This window comes from Lingula anatina, chromosome 2, assembly GCF_051362555.1.
Source record: "Lingula anatina isolate TDL-2025a chromosome 2, LinAna3.0, whole genome shotgun sequence".
NCBI lineage: Eukaryota > Metazoa > Brachiopoda > Lingulata > Lingulida > Lingulidae > Lingula > Lingula anatina.
Genome location: NC_141768.1, coordinates 26,347,486 through 26,365,733, shown reverse-complemented (window position 1 = coordinate 26,365,733; position 18,248 = coordinate 26,347,486). Strand labels below are relative to the sequence as shown.

General features: G+C 36.2%; 1 protein-coding gene across 5 annotated transcripts in view; it reads right to left on the bottom strand.

Annotated features, from left to right (window-relative positions):
* LOC106167019 (uncharacterized) overlaps positions 1 to 16,033 on the bottom strand; it is a 104,519-nt gene extending 88,486 nt beyond the window's left edge. For 2 of the 5 annotated variants that reach the window (XM_087003877.1, XM_087003880.1), the window contains exons 1-4: positions 12,674 to 13,230; positions 11,219 to 11,374; positions 8,632 to 8,826; positions 484 to 525 (exon numbers count right to left, since the gene is read on the bottom strand). In XM_087003877.1, the coding sequence (XP_086860003.1) occupies positions 484 to 525; positions 8,632 to 8,826; positions 11,219 to 11,374; positions 12,674 to 13,156 (876 nt within the window). In that variant the 5' untranslated portion in view covers positions 13,157 to 13,230. Of the gene's footprint in view, positions 1 to 483; positions 526 to 8,631; positions 8,827 to 11,218; positions 11,375 to 12,673; positions 13,231 to 16,015 lie in introns of those variants that run through there. The other 3 variants (XM_087003881.1, XM_087003879.1, XM_087003878.1) reach the window with 3 other exon arrangements.
* Between the last annotated feature and the right edge of the window lie 2,215 nt (positions 16,034 to 18,248).

The window sequence follows — 18,248 nt, the reverse complement described above, 5'->3', positions numbered from 1 at the left end:
TGTAATCTGGTTATACCAGTCAATTTTTCATCTTAGTCTAGTTGTGAACATAACCAGAATCCCTTTTTTGTCCAGTGTGAAGGTATAATTGTCTGACAAGTTATCTCATAAGTGTTCCAGGTGTTGAACCCTCACCTTTATCATTTCCAATATCTACCTGCACTTTGGTGGAAAGTGTTATTGAGCACTTTACTTCTGGAATTTACAGTAAATCATTGGAAGCAAATTATTCGAGCACCATTTCAAAATCTCCAACAAATATATCATTTTTCCATTTTTTAACTTTGCAAATAGGCAAGGTAGACAATTTTCAAATTGAACGGGTGCCTTTTGCTGTTTCATTACAAATATTGCTTAAGGACAGATGCATTAATTCAATCAATATTTTTAATCTGATAATTAATGCATTCAAAATCAGAGATGGAACTTCCCTTATATGTTTGAAGCAGAAAGGTTCACTAATCTATTCTGCATAATCCCTACCTGCCTTGGGGATAACTGCACCAACTGACACAAGTCCTGTGCCTTTAAAAAAAGAAAAAAAAAAAGATCAACCGATTAAAAAGTCCATTGTCATCATATGTGTCAAGTTCTGACAAATCCTGTTAAATTCGGTTTGAATGCAAGGTTTATCTTCCACTTCAGTCTAGTGCGACAGAGTGTTTGTTTGGTATGCCAGTAAAACCCCTAAAAGTCCCGTCTTGTCATTTGTCAGAGTCCCAAGTGTGGTTATGATCAGTGGCACAGCTTGTACACCACACAGGTGTAGTGTGAAGATAAACCCTTGTAACAACACCCTTGCTTTTTATGCCAGGACAAAATTACAACAGTCCTCACAGGTGTCACTACCAACCTTCCTGGCAACTTCTACAACATTCCCCTGGATTTATTGATCATAACAATGCAACAAAATGAATACGATGTGACAGGAAATTAATGGAAAAATATCCCCTTTTTATTCAACCTGGGATCCTGGGTCTGTCTGGCTTAGCTTCCTTCAGTTTCAGATGACTTTTTTTTGACCCTGTAGTAAAAAAAAATCATTACTCCACTGAAGTGTCTTGTCTTGCAATGATTTTTCTCAGGAATAAAATCCTTTGAGAACAAAAGAAAAAAGAATGTAAATGAGATACTGCTATATGAAATAGAGTTTTGAAGTGTAAATATTTAACCATGCTATGCAGGGGAGTTACTAATTTATGCACTTATTACTGCAGATCGGCTGAAACTAAGCAGATTATAAACTCAAAGATGTATACAATCCAATCAGCCAACAGTCCCCCCCCCCCCCCTCCAAAATAAAACTTTTTTAAAATGATGTATTATCAATGCATTCTTCAAAAAATATCAGTGGAATATTTTATTTGTTCATCTTTAGAACAATTCCACAAAAAATTTTTAAAAGGTTGCCTAAAAAGAAAAAAATACACAAAGATGCTGTGTTTCACAGCAGATGTAGCTAACACAAACATACATGTACTTAATTTCATAATATAGAAAAAAACCACAAAAGATATCGAAATTACACTTCAGTGCATGACATCTGCATGACATTTCTGACAAACACGTGTAGTTAAAAAACAGACCCATAAATATGACAGTGTTTAAGATCTCAGCATAAATATTTTGGGTAATCATGCAAACATAGTCTGAATAAACCTTTTCCTTTGATTTTTTACATTAAAGGGATGTTAATGAGCTTTTCATTTGCACAGAGTTCTATCTTCCACGACTGTTTTAAAATGTAAATAAAAGAAAACCCACATAAGTGTTAATAATTCAACAATAATTGATCGTCTCCCTGAAGGATTTAAAAAGAAACATTGAAATTCCACAATGAGCTACAACACAGACTCATTGTGCATTAAACCACTGTGAAGACTGCGTGTTACTAGACAAATCACGCAAGTTAGTGATTTCCATGTAATAATGAATAACAGTTAAAGCTTTGATGGATAAGTTTGTTTAATTGATCATAATCATGTCTTTTCATGACAGACTATCATTAAGGTGATAACAGATGTTAATAGGAGAGTAGTTACGCATAGCTAATACATAGGAAATTAATGGCAATGCTACAATGGAAGTGTCATACTTAAAAAGGGAGACAAACTACAGCAATGGTTGGCGTCATAAAGACTATTGTCTACAAACTTAAAATAGCTAAATCAATAACTTAAAACTTACATAATGGTCTGACAGAGTGATATCAATTTCATAAAAAATGGATATCAGTATGTGAAAAAATAACAACAAACAGTAACAGTATATACTTAAAGAAAAGCATTATATTCATACCAGTTCATAGGAGAAACTTTCAAATTGAAATTACATAGTAAAAATCACATTTTTAATCACCTTTTAGGTTACACTGAGATAATGTAACAATGCTTTCTAGGTAAAATAATATCAAATTTTGTACATAAATTTAGAAGTGACAAAACACCAGTTACAGGCCTATATAAGTGGTCATTATATAATGATGCCAATTTCCCTTTTAACAGTGCATTCTACATATAATCACTAAATGAATTGTGAATCTATTTCCAGAGTTTCTCTAAATACAACTTAGCTGATTGGCAGCTCTGATCAGTGTGTCAAGTAATCTCATGGCTTGTCTATATCAAATATTGATAACCAAACACCTCAAACTGGCACCACATCATCTTTTCTACATAAAAAACCCTGATTACATTGCAGATTAACACTTGGGATTAATGCAAGTAAATATGTACATTTGAGATTAAGTTCCTCTATCTATGCTGAGACAATGAGCAGTGCTACTTCATCAGCACTCAATGGGAGACATGCTGCCTTCCTGTAGATTCATTCATTTATCATGAAGAGAAGACTTCTACACCTGCACCACTTAGCACTATGACTGCCATGCTAACACTTAACTACCCTGGCACACCACATCTATCATACTTGGAGACCAGCACAATACCATCCAACAAACGCAATCTCTGTTCAGCAGCACTACTAGTAGGTGCTTCACGTCATTCAGCCTGATGGAAAAGATGCAGTGATTTATTAACTTTCCTATCAGTACTCTGTCCCTGCTCAATCCAAGCACCTGTTGGGATCTATTTCTATTAGGACCCACCTCATCCACACATTACATCAAGTTCACACTGTTTCCAAGCTCAATTTAACAAGGAACCTCAAAACTTAAAGGGGGGGGGATGTCATAAAGGCCTCTATTTGGCGAAATAGCCTCCCCCTCATTTCTTCTATGTGAAACAATAATCTTTAAATAAGCACAATTATGTTTAAAGCTTTTAGAACACAACTTTTTCTGTTGCTTTATTCATCACCCAATGTGTTTTTGACATGGGGTGGCTAAGCTTTCAGTGTCAATTATGCTGCTCTGTAAAGTGGTGTTAGATAGTGATTGGTTTCCGATATAACTCTGCAACTAAGTAAGATATCATCATAAAAATTGGCATATCACTTTCTAGGGTGTGAACTACCATCTGATGTTGACTTTAAATCTTGTTTAAGAAAATCAGCCCGTAATTTCAATGTTTTATTAAACAAAGCCATTATTTCGCCACTTTAATCAGAATCGGGTCTTACAGGAAAGTTCCAAGCACCAGACTGTAGTTCTCACTGTTGTGATTAAATAGGCATCAAAACAGTATTGATAGCTGTTCAGGTGAGGGAGAACCGTATACAGCGATATACTGGTTTTACCCCAAAAACACTGCTATGACATCATCAGCTCAAATTAGCAAATTCACTTAACATATTTTTGACGTGACAGCATTATCACATAACATGACAATGTTTTTATTTCTGCATTATTTAATTGAATAATGAATAAATAATAATGTACAAAAACCTTTAAGGGGCAATGCATTTAGTCGTACATCTGCAAACCAGTTGGTAGGCTCCAATGTCAAGTAACAGATATATTAAATTATGTCACAAATTAATACACATAATAGTTGTATGTAATCTTTGCAACATTTTTTTGTGGAAAAAATAAGAAAGAGGGAAAAGGGAATAAGATGAACACTGTATAATGTGCATGGACAATTAATGAGCTAGATTTCAAACTATTAATCTTTTGTATAATTCAAAAACATGAAGTGAAGGACCATATCTTTTCACAACATCAAACTATTTCTTCCTAATATAATTTACCAGTGGGGGTCTTCCGGATATGTCCACGTATTGACATATAACCAAATATAAATTGTCGTCAGTGTCCCAAACACTCGTAAATTTGTCCCTTCTTTACCTCCTACCTGCATTTTATTTTATCTAGCCCAAAAGCTTTAAGCAATTATAAAATCATGAATGGGACCTGTACAATATGCCAAAAAAAGTAAGGAAATAAATTCAGCTTATCTTGACATAAAATAAACACTCAACAAATACAAAATCAAGATGTTTCATTAGCCTCTTGACAATTTCCCCTCTTGGTCTATAAAAAACTATGAAGTGGAATTCTAACAAGTCTTATTTTCCACAAGTTAACAGAACATTTTAAATCTTTATTGTCGGAGTTTGAAAACTTTATGGCACAATTAACTTTTCAATACAATTTACTACTGTAAATCTATTTCTAATACAACCTGACTTAATTACAAAAATTACGTTTCTCTCATTTTTGATTTAACCAATCTCATAGGGATGATAGAGGTTAAGATTAAAGTCAACATACCTGAGGCTTGCTCCAGTCTCCTGTCACTGAGGTATGGGTAGGAGACACAAGTGCTTATACTGACTCCCAGTCAGATAAGCGGAGGAGACATCAAAGAGGACAAACTTAATCAGGATACAACATATGTAATCCCAAGTTGAGAGTGCTTGGAGACATACAACCGCTGCAACCTTAAGATACCCCCTGTACTATTTGGATGGGCATTTTACCATCTGCATAAAACTGATAGATGGATTACTTTAATATATAGTAGCCTAAAATGACTGCTAAGGCAAAAAATTATGCCTGTAATTTCCCATATATCATTCAAGATGTATACAAGTGTTAGGATAATCTTTCTGCTAAATAAAAAAGAGATCTCAAATGAAAAAAAGAGGCAATTTTCCTCCTTTTTGACATTGATCGAGCAGTTACAATAAAGCATAATTGTTTCCCTAAATAATTCTGCAAAACATAAAAGAAAATCATTTTGTGATAATTGTTTCTAGCTAATCACCACTACTTTAAAGTAAGATAATCTCCAAAAAATGAACATGTAATTATTATCACATTCACACAGTCACATGAACAGGCACACCAGTGAACACAGAAGTTCACATATATAATACACTGCTTTCAAGTGCCCAATCAATGACTCCTTTTAAAGAAATAATTAAACAAAAATCTAGATATGCTGACACCAAACTTGTCTGCTTTGGAGCTATCAACTGATAGTAGATAGAGGTAGCACCACTGAGTGGCCTTACTGGAGACAGAGAGACGCACAGATGCCACTGTCTCATACTGATAAACTTGGGGATCCTTTCAGTATTTTAAACCTGCAACTTGTCATGTATAAAATTAAGATAGAGGTTGGCAATGTTTTTTTATTTATTTTTTATTTTTAACTATAAAAAAGCAAAGGTATTAAACATTTCAGCTTTGGTTATCCAACTTTTACACTTCATAACACTTTCGAGAAAAAAAATCAAACTACAGTACTGCCTTCAAATAATTCAGCATGCCCTTTGTTTTCTTTCTGAAATGACTTCGAGCCTCAAACTGGAGCACACACAACAAATTAAAAACTACTTTTTAAGGGGCAATCAAACTGTCATAATGAAATTGGACTGGCTTTAATTTGTGACATATCCATGTTTTCTATATAATCTTCTTTATAAGGGCACTTCAAACCTAGCCAGACAGATGTTTAGTCGTTTCCTTATTTCTAAAGATGTATCACCTATTAACATGTACTGTATATGCAAAACATTTAGTTGAAATTCACTGTACAATTAATAAATATATTAATCATAACAACTGAGGTTTAGCCAAGTTTTTAAAATCCTTTGAAAAAATCCAACCCAGAATTTCATTTTTCTTTATGAACAACCAAACTTGATACTCAGATAAGGGGTTACATTCATGTCAAGCCTAGAACTTTAAATCAAAACATAACTCGTTCAATCCAGTTCATCTTGAAATTTTTTTTAATAAAATAAATAGCTCGAGAGAATATTCTACAATAAGGCATCTATCATACACAGTTGGAAAACCAAGTAGGAAACCCTGTGATAGTCAAGTGCAACAGAGTACTTATTGTCCTAGTAAAGCACATGTAATGAACACATGTTAACAAACTACCCAGAGAGCTGCCAATGAAAAATTCTTGCACGAAGAAAGGTGGCTTGTGCACATGCTCAACTGACTGATGATTAAATCAGGTTCAATCTTTTTTTTTCTGCAGAGAAGCGCTCAGTTACTTTGACACTTCAGTAACTCTTTGAAAATCTTGCCTTGCTTCAACATGAAATGCAACCGCCAGGAAAGAATTAACCTATTACATTCCAAGATTAACAAATACCTTCAGCCCTCTGTTATACTTATGACTACGTTCCTTTCAATTCATATGGAGAAAGAATCTAAGTGAAGTGAATATAATGCAGAACATACCATTTCTCCGTCTGATAAAGCAGAATCTGCGCAATCTCCTCTGTAGTGTGTTATCTCACAGGTGGTTTGATGCTTTTAAACCCTCCTCATCTGTCTCCCATTTTTTCATTATTCAATTGTTTACTTAGAGCACACTCCCCTTTATAAAGTTTTCACTAGTGAGTTGTGCAAGTGAAATTTACCTCTTGCGAATTTTACCTCTGGATACGACTTATGCTTTGTTCACAACTAGACTAACTTAGTTCAGAAATATATAACTGGCATCACAGTTGGTCCCTTGCCAGTTCAAGCTGGTCAGGTTGTGTACACAGCCCTGGGAGAATCAACTTGGATTAGGCAGTAGCATTTACACCATACAACAAAGATACATAAGCCTTTCTCATTATCCATCATTGTGATCACCACCAAATGATCAAAACTACACAGTGAACACCTGCACATTAAATGACAACTTTTTTATACTATCAGGGATCAAACTTACTAACCAAGCGATTTTATGAATAATATACACTGACACCTTAGTTTATAATATAAATACTATAAGGTATGATATTTTGATAAAAATAAAAGCTAAATTTTTGAGAACATGTTAGGTACTTTGAATTACAGCCAAAAAGACTTAGCCAGTGTTCATAATACACACCATCTGCAATTCTAAAAGTACAACATTTATTTCACCATTATAGAAACACAAGTCATGAATTATCTCATAGCTCTCAGTTCAAGCTTCTGGATTTCGAAGAAAACTAAGGGTTATAAATAAATATACCCACCGTAATTTATATGATTTGGAGCAGGCAGAATCCTTTTCTCCACGGATCAATATTCTTTATTTCTCACTTCAAAAATGAATTCCAACACATTCTTCACCTGAGAGGTAAACACTCCTTTAACTGTTGACTCTCAGTTACTGTAATCCTACTTAAGCAGCATGTTGAACTGTTTTAATCTAAATACAAACAAATAGTACAAACTGGAGACTAGTCTCTAAGCCACTAACTTGCTTCAACACTCCATCTTTCAAACTGTTTATAATATTCATTCAGAGGGCCCAATTATGAGAAAACTTGGTAATACCTAAAGTGTATGTTTTATAGGTGGGGCAAGGTGGAGGACCCTTCACATTAAGACTGACCATTGGTACATGTAAGCTCAAGGAGCCAGCCAGTAGCCAACACGGAAAAGGTGTCCATCCCTCATAATATTTGTATACACATCCTTCGCCTCATCACATGAACTAATGTTACACACTGCTAGTGACACTAATGGAAAGAAAAAGAAAAACAGCCTTCATTGTCTCTTGGCCTTTACATAAATTTCAACTTGGTAAACAGGAGTCTGATACCCATTACATTCAAGTGATAGGAGATGGTTTGCAGTACCTTATATAGTAGCAATTTACCCCAATCACAGATCTCAGGTTGCAGCCTGTACATTAAATTCTAATGGTTGCAAACTGAATGAACCAACTGGAAGTTTATAGAAAGCACCTCTGCTTCCCTCAATCAAGACTTCCCGGACACTTTTTCAGTACTGATAAAATCAACAGATATCTTGGTGAGCCATGTGTTTTCGGATTAAAAAAGAGAGAGGTAATTGACTCTGCTGGGATGAATGTTAAAAGACCACATTAAAAAACAGTTGTACAGGTCTGCTGAAAGGAGAGTTCATCTTCTTATGTGTATCAACATTACAGGTCTGCTTTAATCGACTATGAACTGTTTAAATACCTGCTGCCTGGAATGCTCAGCATCTTATCAATGTCTACCCATCTAAATAAAAAAGTTTCTGTGGACCTAAAAACTCATATAAAGATAACTTGAACAGTGTATAAAAACATAGGTCAAAAATAACATTGTTCAGTAATGATGAAATAAAAGAAAACTTCATAACCCTTCATTCAATAGAGCTGAAGAGTCCTTAACAGTGTTACTACTATCTAGAAGAAAAAACACAAATAATGGCAATCAAATCTGTATTTTTTTTCCATTTCTTTTTTTTTTCAACAAAATGCAAACAAATCATACCTTGTGTGCATACAGATGTCTTAACTTCTGTATTGGGATGAGAATTCTGACTGCCTGTCTTTTCAACTCCAGCAGGCGGATATTACAGTGCTCGCACCACCTTCCTGCTCCTCGTCTGGGACGGCTTTCTCGACTGTATTTTTGTGGCAAAGGGGAAGGTACTCTGGCTACAACCGTCTTCTGTAGATTTTCAGTCTGTAATTATGTAAGAAATTATCTATCAAACACTGTTTTAAAGGGCATTTTATTCAGCAAAGAAAACACAGAGAAATTGAATTTTCAATGTCTTCTCAGTGTCAGGTGAATATATTTAAACATTACACAGCAGCACCAAACATTTGGCATAATACTACAGTTCCAGGCAAATCAATTGTCACAATGATCAAACAGAAATGTACGTTTTTATCTAAACTTAAGATTACCATGATCTGATGAGAGATGCTTTCCCTGAGATGAGTGAAATCTAAAGATAAATGTCCAGACCATGTATGCCACTTGGGTAAACTTACAACTGCAGCTCAGCTATGTCTAACCCTAGCTCCGATAAATATTTTCAAACAATTTGTTATTTCTGATCATCTGAAGTATCTCAAAACAAAGTGATGTCATAGAAAATAAACCTCAAGCGTCATCCAATAAGATCACTCACTTAAGACATGTTTAGCTATTTACAGCCAGACACCATCAGCTAATTAATGTTTTCTCTGATTTAATCAGCTGCAAATTTGATTACCAAATTGGACAAGGTCCATTAACTGACTGAGGAAACCCTGGGCATATTATCTCCTTGTTCTGAGGTTCAACTCACCTTGGTGCTATCTTAACACCACCAAAATAGCTACATGAGTCAATCTGTACATTAAATTTCTTAACAGACAGATAGTTTGTCAAGTTTTGGTAAATTATTTCATGGTTAGGATCAAATTGAAATGTTAAAACAACTGGTTTCATAGAAAAAGTTTACTTATATTCATAAGACAAAAAAAAATGTTGGTGAAAATTAAAGATTCTTTGCACAGACTTTCTTAATACCACAACTGTCAAATGTAATATTTCAAATTAAACAAACAGACAAACCAGTTATTTTCCCTGCAGAAAATAATTTCTAAAATGTCAAGCATTTCCAGTCAGTTATTCTTTAAAGGAAATATCTCAAACGACAAAACTTGGGTTATCCTCAGACAGATCTCTATCAGTTTTAACCACAGTTTTTATATCCTCAACAAAAAAAACAAGGTTTTATGAGATATCTGGCTAAGATAGAGGGTACGGTCTAATTTAAGGTGGCAATACTGAACATTAATGTTATTATTCTTGTCTAGGTTGTTCTTGAATGTAAGTCTCATGGCTTGGGCAATCTGGTTCAAAGTATTGTGTTTGTGACAGAGCCCATTAGAACTGGACAATGCCAATAAAGCACAGAAGCACTCTTCAGATTGAAATCTGTATCCTGGTCAGAACAGCTTGATCTAATTCAGGTCAGCATTTCCACTGCAGGGCAATGCACATAAAATAATAAACAAAATAAATGAAAAAGAATTAAAAAATATAAAGAGGGGGATAAGATTTTGCATTTATGTGAGTGCATTCAATATGAATGAGGGTAAAAAAATTATTGGACCATGCATTTCAACAAAGGAAATTTTTTTAATCGACAATTGTCAATGCATTTCTATTATATACTATGTGTATATCTTCGCAAAAATATTAGTTTCAGTTTATAATCTGAAATTCTACAAACTTCTGACATAAACTCATTAAAAAAGCAAACACTTCTTTTTTCTCTTTTTTTTTCTTTTCACATTAAAGCTATGCTTTGTGTGGTGTTCCTCTCACTCTGCCTGTGCTAAAAATGTATGTCATGCTTTGGTAAAATCCTTTCATCTTGTAACAAGCAACAGCCATCATTGCACATTGCAATCAATGGCCCTGTCCCAAGACACACATCATTGCTCCTTATTATGAATCTTTACTGTGTATAACTTTATAATACTATTTATAATACTATATATACAGTTGGGTTTCTACTACTAAGTATACATGTATACTAGCTGTGCCTAAAGAGTTATATTAATTTTGGTCTTTGTTTGCTTGCTAGTAAACGATGTAACTCAATCACGGAGAGATTTTGAAAAATTTTCAGGATAGGTCTAAAATAGGCCAACTTAGAATCCATTAGAATTTGGCAGTGATCCATCACTTTATTAATAAATCAATTAACTGTCTTGGTGGGGGTATGCAGTCTCAGTGCTTTTCTAGCTAGCATATGCACCAACTCCCTGTTGTTGTATATATACATATATACCCTGTATATACTGACCCATTCGGTGGAGAGCTACAGGAGGCCTGTTTTGTTCCATTGTAATATACCTGTTGTTTAAGTACTTATTAAAATAATTATTATCATTATTTATTTTTACTAATTCATTATATAATTATCTATTTACTTCATTTTCTTTCCTTTCTTCACTTCAGTTTTGATTCTCTGTATAATATAAACTCATTCTTCTGAAAACTTCCAATCAAATAATAAGAATCGTTCAAAAGGATGTTTAAAAGACAACAAGCAACCAAATAAGATACGTACTTGCGTCGGCACTCTACTGACTTCGATTTGTCCGTCTAACTTCGCTCTGTGGCCCCTCACGTGTAACACTGGCTCTACTCTGGCTACTTCCCCCTGCTCCAGAGAAAAAGTCGCAGAAGTCGCCTGGCGACTGGCCATCCTGCAGCCGCCAAGTTCCTAGAACAAGAGAAAATATTTTACAAATTTGCTACCTTTTCGGTAAATATTTTCCAGTGATAATGCACTATCTTAGATAGACGTTTATAACTCACATTTTTGTGCAAATAGCTGTCGCTCCCAGACGATCTTTCACCACTAAGAAAAGCCCCTAGGGGTCTAATTGACGCACTCAAGATGCGCCAAAACCATTGCTTAGTAGCTTGCGATACTTCAATCTTGTTGTCGCAAGCCTTCTAAAGTCTTTCCATACAGTTTCATATGAATATTAGGTAAAAATTATCTCAAGCTCTCAACATTTGAGTTTTTTTAGTTTTTAAATTCATATAAAACAAAAAGCCATTACGTATAAATTTACAACACGCGCTTCCTTTCGGGGCCTATACTCTCTATTGTAACGTCGCAACTCGCAATACATTAACTGAACGAACGATAGCTTCCCGACTTTCATTTGGAGGGCACAACGTTTTTTTTTTTTTTTTTTTAAATAATTTCAATCATTTCTTTGATACCATGATACTTTTTTCTTGTTTTTTTTTCTCTCTTTCTTGGCTTTCTTTAATATCTTGGTCAGTGAATCGTCCTGAAAACACCGTCTTTTAGTTAATAAATATCAGAGGAAAATGATTCCAGTCCTTTGAACTGCATCTTACATCAAAATCGCGATTTTACTGTTCTTGCCTACATCGATAAGTTATAAATATATATATATAGGCCTATTGTAATCCCCCAATACAATAAGAGAGATATAGGAAGGTGGTGTCCAGAGGGTAATCATGTTCAGTAAACAGGTGAACAATTTAATTATCGTAAGTATATCCACCTGTGTTGACCGATGCCAACATCGCGTGTATTTGAAGTGTTTACGACCACGAGAAGGGTCCACGGAAGTACACATGGAGCTTCTTTCCACGTTCTGCGATCTCATTCATTTCCTACTCAGTTCCCGACTCCCGCAGAAACCATCGCTCGAGAATTGGTTACGGTAGCAGCAGTTCTACGTGGCGGTATTCTTTTTTTTTTTACCATGTTGATGTATATCGAATATCTTAACAACTATGTGCAGGTTCCTTATCACATTATTAAAACGAGATAAGAAAAAAAAAGATAATGAAGTCGACTGCCGGATAAACTTTTAAAATAAATTACTTTTATACATTAATCAATACACTATGATAATGTAGGTCCTATACAGGGTCTATAAACGTCGGTTATTAATTGTCGCTTTTGCAATTGAATTTATGTACTTATCATTCGCTGTGTTTATTTATGAAAAAAAAAATGAATAAATATACGTACAAAACGCACACTTTTCTTCGGTAGAACCTCTTCAGCAGGGATTGCCCGGTTAAAAGACAATAACACACCGGGCACGACAGCTTCCCGATTTTCGCTTGGAGGACACGGCGGCTCACAAGTGGGAAGGTTCTTCTCAAGGCTTTCAAGAACATTCACTAAATTAGAAATCCGCTGAATTTCCTGGTCAAATTCTTTTGTTACAGGCTCCGAGCTAACCCCATGTTTCTGATGTTTAAATTCCAAAGGGCCGTAGGGTGACGCCGACTGAAAGGCCTCACTGTCGCGATCATCTTGTGACCGACGGCCGCTCGCGATGTGTAGCCGGTTGACGTCGCGGAAAGCAGCAATGTTGGTTCTCCCTCTCAGAGGGTGAGATCCAGGGGCTGACATTATGACATTCCTGACATTTCGGGATTTGGTCGTTTGACCATGAACGGACCATGGCGGTGACCGGTCATTTAGGACCGACTCCGTGGCTCCCATTCCTCAATGCACCAGTCCGTCTCGCGATGCCAATGGAAGCAATGCGGACTCTACACCCTCGGTCCCGGAAAACGCGTCTACCAATCTCCCCCAAATATTGACAGACTGGCCTTGAAGTGTCGCGGATTTGTGGATTTGCATGTTATCGCCTAAATAGTAAATCTAATTCAGTTCTAAATAAAAGATTTGTGTCACACGCACGTACATCTGGCCAATGACTATCGCGTCCATCTTACTCAAATTTACTTAAACGATCAGTTTTGATAGAAAAGTCGCAATTTGTCAGGCGCTTGTGTGACTTTGATAGATTATTGGACAAATATGCTTGTGTCGCTTGTTAGGTCAGAGTCTTAGGCCACTGCGTAATGGGCTATCGAGTAGACAAAAGGTCCGATTAATAAATCAGTTTGTGAAAAAGACTAAAATTTGCAGCACGGGGTTCCGCTACCTAGCTACCGAATGAACACGCCTCCATGTCCAGCCAAAATCCTCATTGACTGACTAAGAAGGATATTGACATGAAATGTAAACCTTTGTCTTCCTTTGGAGTATTGACTTTAAATGCAAACCTTTGTCTTAAATTTCTCTCAACTCTTCCGCTGATGTTCCTGCGATTTTGCTGGACAATGGCTTAGAGGAGGGACACTGAAAATGTAATCAGATCATGCAAATTGTTGTTTGTCTTACACGGGGTGCCCATGTTTACATCGCTTCAATAAGTATATCATATTTCAATTTGCGAATCCTAGATTTATCCCAATTCCAGTTTGGTGTATGAATCCTGGTAAACTGTGCATGGGGTTTCTACATTAAAAAAACAAGCTAATTTACTGAGTCAGTCTGATGGCACTTCCTTTTCTCTTTTTTCAGAGATCAATTGCATTTTCTTCCGGTAGAACATAAAACAGTAGCAGGTTTTCTTGTCAATAATTCCTATTATGAAATCTACCTTAACCTGGGATTCTAAATAAAACAAACATTAAACAATATGGATTTCCATCTATTCACATCTGCCCATGATACCATATTTCTCTCACCTCCCCCTCCCCCCCCCCCCTCCCCACCACTCCTCTCAGGAATTACGTCATGGTATCTGCGTGCAAAGATAAGACTGCTGATCAAGTACCGTTTGATTTACCGCTGTCTGCATCCCTGTGCCCTGTGGTCAATTAAAGGTAAATGATTGCTTCTTTATCAAGCCAATTAGGGGGCATCAAGTCAAATGTTTATCTCCTGTGATCGGTGTGTAAATCCTGACTTATCCCAGTCTAGTCTTCTGAAGTCGTTCCAAACGCATTAAGTTCATAGTTTACCGAATTCATCAACGTGAGCAAGCGCCGGAAGCCAAAGTAATTTCCTTGATAATGTTCTGAGGGTTGATTTCTGTTAAAGTTTAAAGTTCTTGTTGGCAATATGACGACGCCTTTACTCCACTTTCAATTATCCAGACCTCAAGCAAATTATGAAGGTACTTAATTTGAATAATATCGTTTAAGAAAATCGATCGATTTTAGATTTAATTTTGACCGATAACTTTTGAAGATATATAAACATATACATGCACGTGTATGTCAATGTACGTGTGTGTGTGTGTGTGTGTGTGTGTGTGTGTGTGTGTGTGAGAGAGAGAGAGAGAGAGAGAAAGGGAGAGAGATGAAGGGAAGGAAATCCGTACCTTAAATTAAGGCGTTCTGGATATTAAGTTAACTCGTTTTAAATGGAGTAGGATAGAGAGTTCAAAATCTAGACGGCATTTGTCAAGTCGTATCTGTACTGTTTACCCAGGGAAAAAACTTAGACATGTGAGATATTTCTACTCTTTTCTGCTCCGTCGACATTAGTTCGTGTGTTCAGATCCACTATCAAATTTGTTTGTACAAGTCTTGTCTCCTTGCTCCATTACGCCCTTCTTTGGCCGCGAAGCTGCAAGTTAAACGAGCAGCTAGACAATCTGATTAACACAATCTTGTGGAGGTGTCTTGAAAAGGTGGAGCAGGGGTTGCTATTGCTCGGAATGAGGTTTGGGTTTCTGGACAGGCCTCATCGTTACAGGTCATTAGCCGCTTCGGATTATCTGTGCTGTATTAAAATACTTGGCAGCGAAAACGAATTTCATTCACTTCAAAAACAAACAAAAAAAAAGTGAAATGGGTGTGTATACCAAAAGAAAATAATTGAAACGCATGTGAATAAAGATTGTCAAAATGGACCTTTTTATGCATACGTTGTTAACAATTGCCTGAATGTTTCTAGGGGATTCAATTTACTGGTTTAAGTATCTTTTTAGTGTCCGTGTATATATTGCAAACAGATGCACCCCGCCTCTAATTGGATTCTGTAACTGAGGATTCCAGCAACACGTTTAAGGAAAAATATTAGTACCGAACCAGGGGAAAAAGAGAAATCGCAAAAGGATAGACGCGTGAGAGCAAAGACCGCATGTGCGTAAACTGTATTAACAAGTCAGGTCCAATAAACCTGATAGACTGCTTTGTATTGTTTGACTAATAAAGCGAAAAGAAAGGACAAGCGATGGGTGACCGTGATCCAAAATAGCCTAACTGAATTGCACACAACATGTTTCTGAAATGGGACTGGTGAATGAGCTACATATCACATACGCAGAGAAAGAGAGATATGGTGCCTTTTTTTTCGAGGACTCAAAACACAAAAATAGCGTTTGCACAGTAGCGTTAAACTTTTTTTTTTACCTTTCACTGTCCGATTTAGGTTTTAGAGTTAAAAAACATTATTGATTATATAAATAAATGAATAAATAAATATAATCAAAATAAAAACTGCAAAATATTCTACATTATACAAAAAAGCAATTCTATCAAATGAAATTGAAAAACTTACTTTATTAACTGCTATTTATCTTTCCTGCTTCTGCCGTCTTCTCCGCGTGTCGTCCAGCCCACCAAAACACGAGTGTTCCCTACAGTCGACCAGCGTACTCACGATGATGCCGAAATTGGAGACGTGGTCCGAATTCAACAGGGAGGTGCATCGGGATTGGTCCAAGACTGAAATTACTTTTTTTTTTCGCTCAACAGGAACCTTTCGAAACAGATAAGCTAAATGCGCCTCTGCTTCAGTTTCGGCCGTAAAAAATAAGGTAGATAGTGAAACCCATTCCGCATCAGCTTATCTTAATCAGTTTCTGATTTCTTGCAACAGAAAAAGTAAAGTGTGTCCTTAGAAGAGTAAATGCATATTGCAGTTATTGCTGAACAGATTCTCGTAAAGGTAGCAGTGTTTGTTTTACAGGTTCGTGCTTTCGGAAGCCGCGGCTATGTTTAAAAGTTCTTTAATTAGCCACAGATGGTACGGCAGGTTTTTAAACAAATTACACTGCCGAGTTCATTTCGTAAACAAACGTCGAAGGGCTCAATGAATGTGCAAAGATGCATGGTGGCAAAATCACCGTAATATTGCTTAACTTATGGCTTTGTATACTATTCAGTTCATAAACATAATTCACTTTCTCTGTTTGGTTTGAAACAGAGTATGATTCCCATTAGCAGATGTTCGCGCGTAGGATGAAAGAATCCTCTGCCAGGGCTGCAGTTATTATTGTGGACATGCATTTTTGACTGAAGCGACATCAGACCAAAATGACTGTCTATTTATCTAGAGACATATCTGTGAATATCTGTGGAAAATCAATCTGTCACCCTGATAGAGGGTAGGGTGAAAGGGGGAGATGGGGATTTTTCTTAAAACCCACCCTGTATACCAGAGTTAAGTGGCATAGTACTAGGCAATGCCTCAAGCAGCTTTACTTTAAGACCAGGGTGCATCATGGAAACGGACTCTGGGCTAACCAGAGCTTATGTGGGATAAATAACGAAATACAACAAACAATATTTCAATTATGTTTTTTTTTCATCATCATCAAGAAAAAAAAAAAAAAAAAAAAAAAAAAAAATGCTACGGAATCACTGCGACAGAATAATAGGAATATTTTACATCGGAATTCATATCTATTAGTATGGTGATATCTCAACACCATTTCGCTGATTGAGGTTACAAAAGTAAGCAGGTTAACTTTGCTAAATGTTGTCAGTTGTTTAATGTAGCCAACAGTCACGATTCAAAAGATTCTGCCAACACATTTCACCATTTTGAAGAGAGAGTTGCCTCTAATGCCATGTCACAATGCCAATTCTAGAGCTTTTAGAAAGAGATACAGCAAACTATTTAGACAGATAGTGGAGGTGGCAACGGGTTTGAAAGTTTATGTTTTATTTTGGAAAGAAAGATGTTTCCCATATTGCACGTAATATGTACGATTCAAGCCTACCTAATTGTCACACGGTTAGCGACTTCAAATTTATTTCTTTCGTTGTTAAAAGTTGGTGACTGTTTTAGTGAGATTATTTGTCCATCTTGCATAAGAAGCCAACTGTCCATCCAGCAGTTTGCAATAAAATACTAAAACGGCCTAATTTCATTTTGTGTGTGTGTGTGTGTGGGGGGGGGGGGTGTTAGCGTGCTTGTAGGGCCTAGCGTTCTAGCTTTAACAGAGAACTGCTGATAATTGCAGTCATCGGGTCGAATTTACCCGTCTGGCTGTGGCGATGAAACAGGTCTTGCTACTCGATTGCAGTGTGTTTGTTGAGATGAGGGGCGCAATTTCCCACATAAATGATGCCACCATGATGTGTTAGTTGTGATTCTAAGAGCCTCTTGATTGTGCACTACACCGCTCATCTTGGGGAGGGGTGTTGCTTCATTTTCATTTATTCGCAATAACTTATATCCTCAACTCGATAAATGATAAAACATTGATGGATATTTGGGGCATTTTTTAAAGAAAGTCAACAGGCTTACATCCCCACTTTACAGTGCAATTTTGAAATCGGCTTTACGAGTAGCAATGAGAGAATTGCCATTTTTCTTTTCAATTTAGTCAGTCTTTACTGTTACCTTTGCTACATTTCATAAGAATGATTTTCTATCAGTATTTCGGTTTTCTATTTACTTTACAAAAAGTAAACAAATTAAGTGCAAACTTTCTTTTGAACAATGCCACTCATTTGTACAAGCCCAGCAATTCCAATTGCAATTCAATTGCACTACAATATGA